The sequence below is a fragment of the Aptenodytes forsteri genome, unplaced genomic scaffold (genome assembly GCF_000699145.1).
Source record: "Aptenodytes forsteri isolate BGI_AS27 unplaced genomic scaffold, ASM69914v1 Scaffold26, whole genome shotgun sequence".
Classification (NCBI taxonomy): domain Eukaryota; kingdom Metazoa; phylum Chordata; class Aves; order Sphenisciformes; family Spheniscidae; genus Aptenodytes; species Aptenodytes forsteri.
The window spans coordinates 1,763,082-1,763,668 of record NW_008794125.1 but is presented as its reverse complement, the minus strand read 5'-3'; the positions used below and the strand labels follow the sequence as shown (position 1 = coordinate 1,763,668).

Below are 587 nucleotides of genomic sequence, written 5' to 3'. Positions count from 1 at the left end.
GGCCCGGGGGGAGATGGGCTTCTGGTTCCAGCGGGATGAGCTGGTGGCCTGGGAAAGTGGAGACCGGGACTATACCTATGGGCCCTAGGGTGGCCCCAGCCGGAACGGACCCCCAGCCCCGGGCAGGGCTCCCCGGCACCACAATAAACCCCGGTGCCTCCAGCTGTGGCTCAGGTGTCCTCCCTTGGATGGTGCCGGCCAGCGCCGTGGGGCTCTGGGGTGGTACAGGGGGGCACTGGGGGGGGTACTGGGATGTCCCTAGAGGTCACAGGGGTGGTACTGGGAAGTTCTGTGAGACACGGGGATGTCCATGGGGGGACACTGGGGTGGAACTTGGAATCTCTGGGAGGCACTGGGTCAGTACTGGGAAGCTCTGGGGAGGCACTGGGAAGCTCTAGGAGGCACTGGGACACTCTGGGAGGCACTGGGACGTCCCGGGGGGACACTGGGGCGGTACTGGGAAGCTCTGGGAGGCACTGGGACGTCCCGGGGGGACACTGGGGCCGTACTGGGAAGCTCTGGGAGGCACTGGGACGTCCCGGGGGGACACTGGGGCCGTACTGGGAAGCTCTGGGAGGCACTGGGAC

At 67.5% G+C, this 587-nt stretch overlaps 2 protein-coding genes across 2 annotated transcripts in view; both read left to right on the top strand.

The window, feature by feature from the left end:
* LOC103898273 (nucleoside diphosphate kinase, mitochondrial-like) overlaps positions 1-88 on the top strand; it is a 1,442-nt gene extending 1,354 nt beyond the window's left edge. The window contains exon 5 of the mRNA XM_009278511.1: positions 8-88. Within this exon, the coding sequence (XP_009276786.1) occupies positions 8-88 (81 nt within the window). The remainder of the gene's footprint in view (positions 1-7) is intronic.
* A 164-nt stretch (positions 89-252) lies between these two features.
* Positions 253-587, top strand: part of DECR2 (2,4-dienoyl-CoA reductase 2) — a 7,391-nt gene continuing 7,056 nt past the window's right edge. Inside the window, exon 1 of the mRNA XM_019471565.1 lies at positions 253-276. Coding sequence (XP_019327110.1) covers positions 253-276 — 24 coding nt within the window. The remainder of the gene's footprint in view (positions 277-587) is intronic.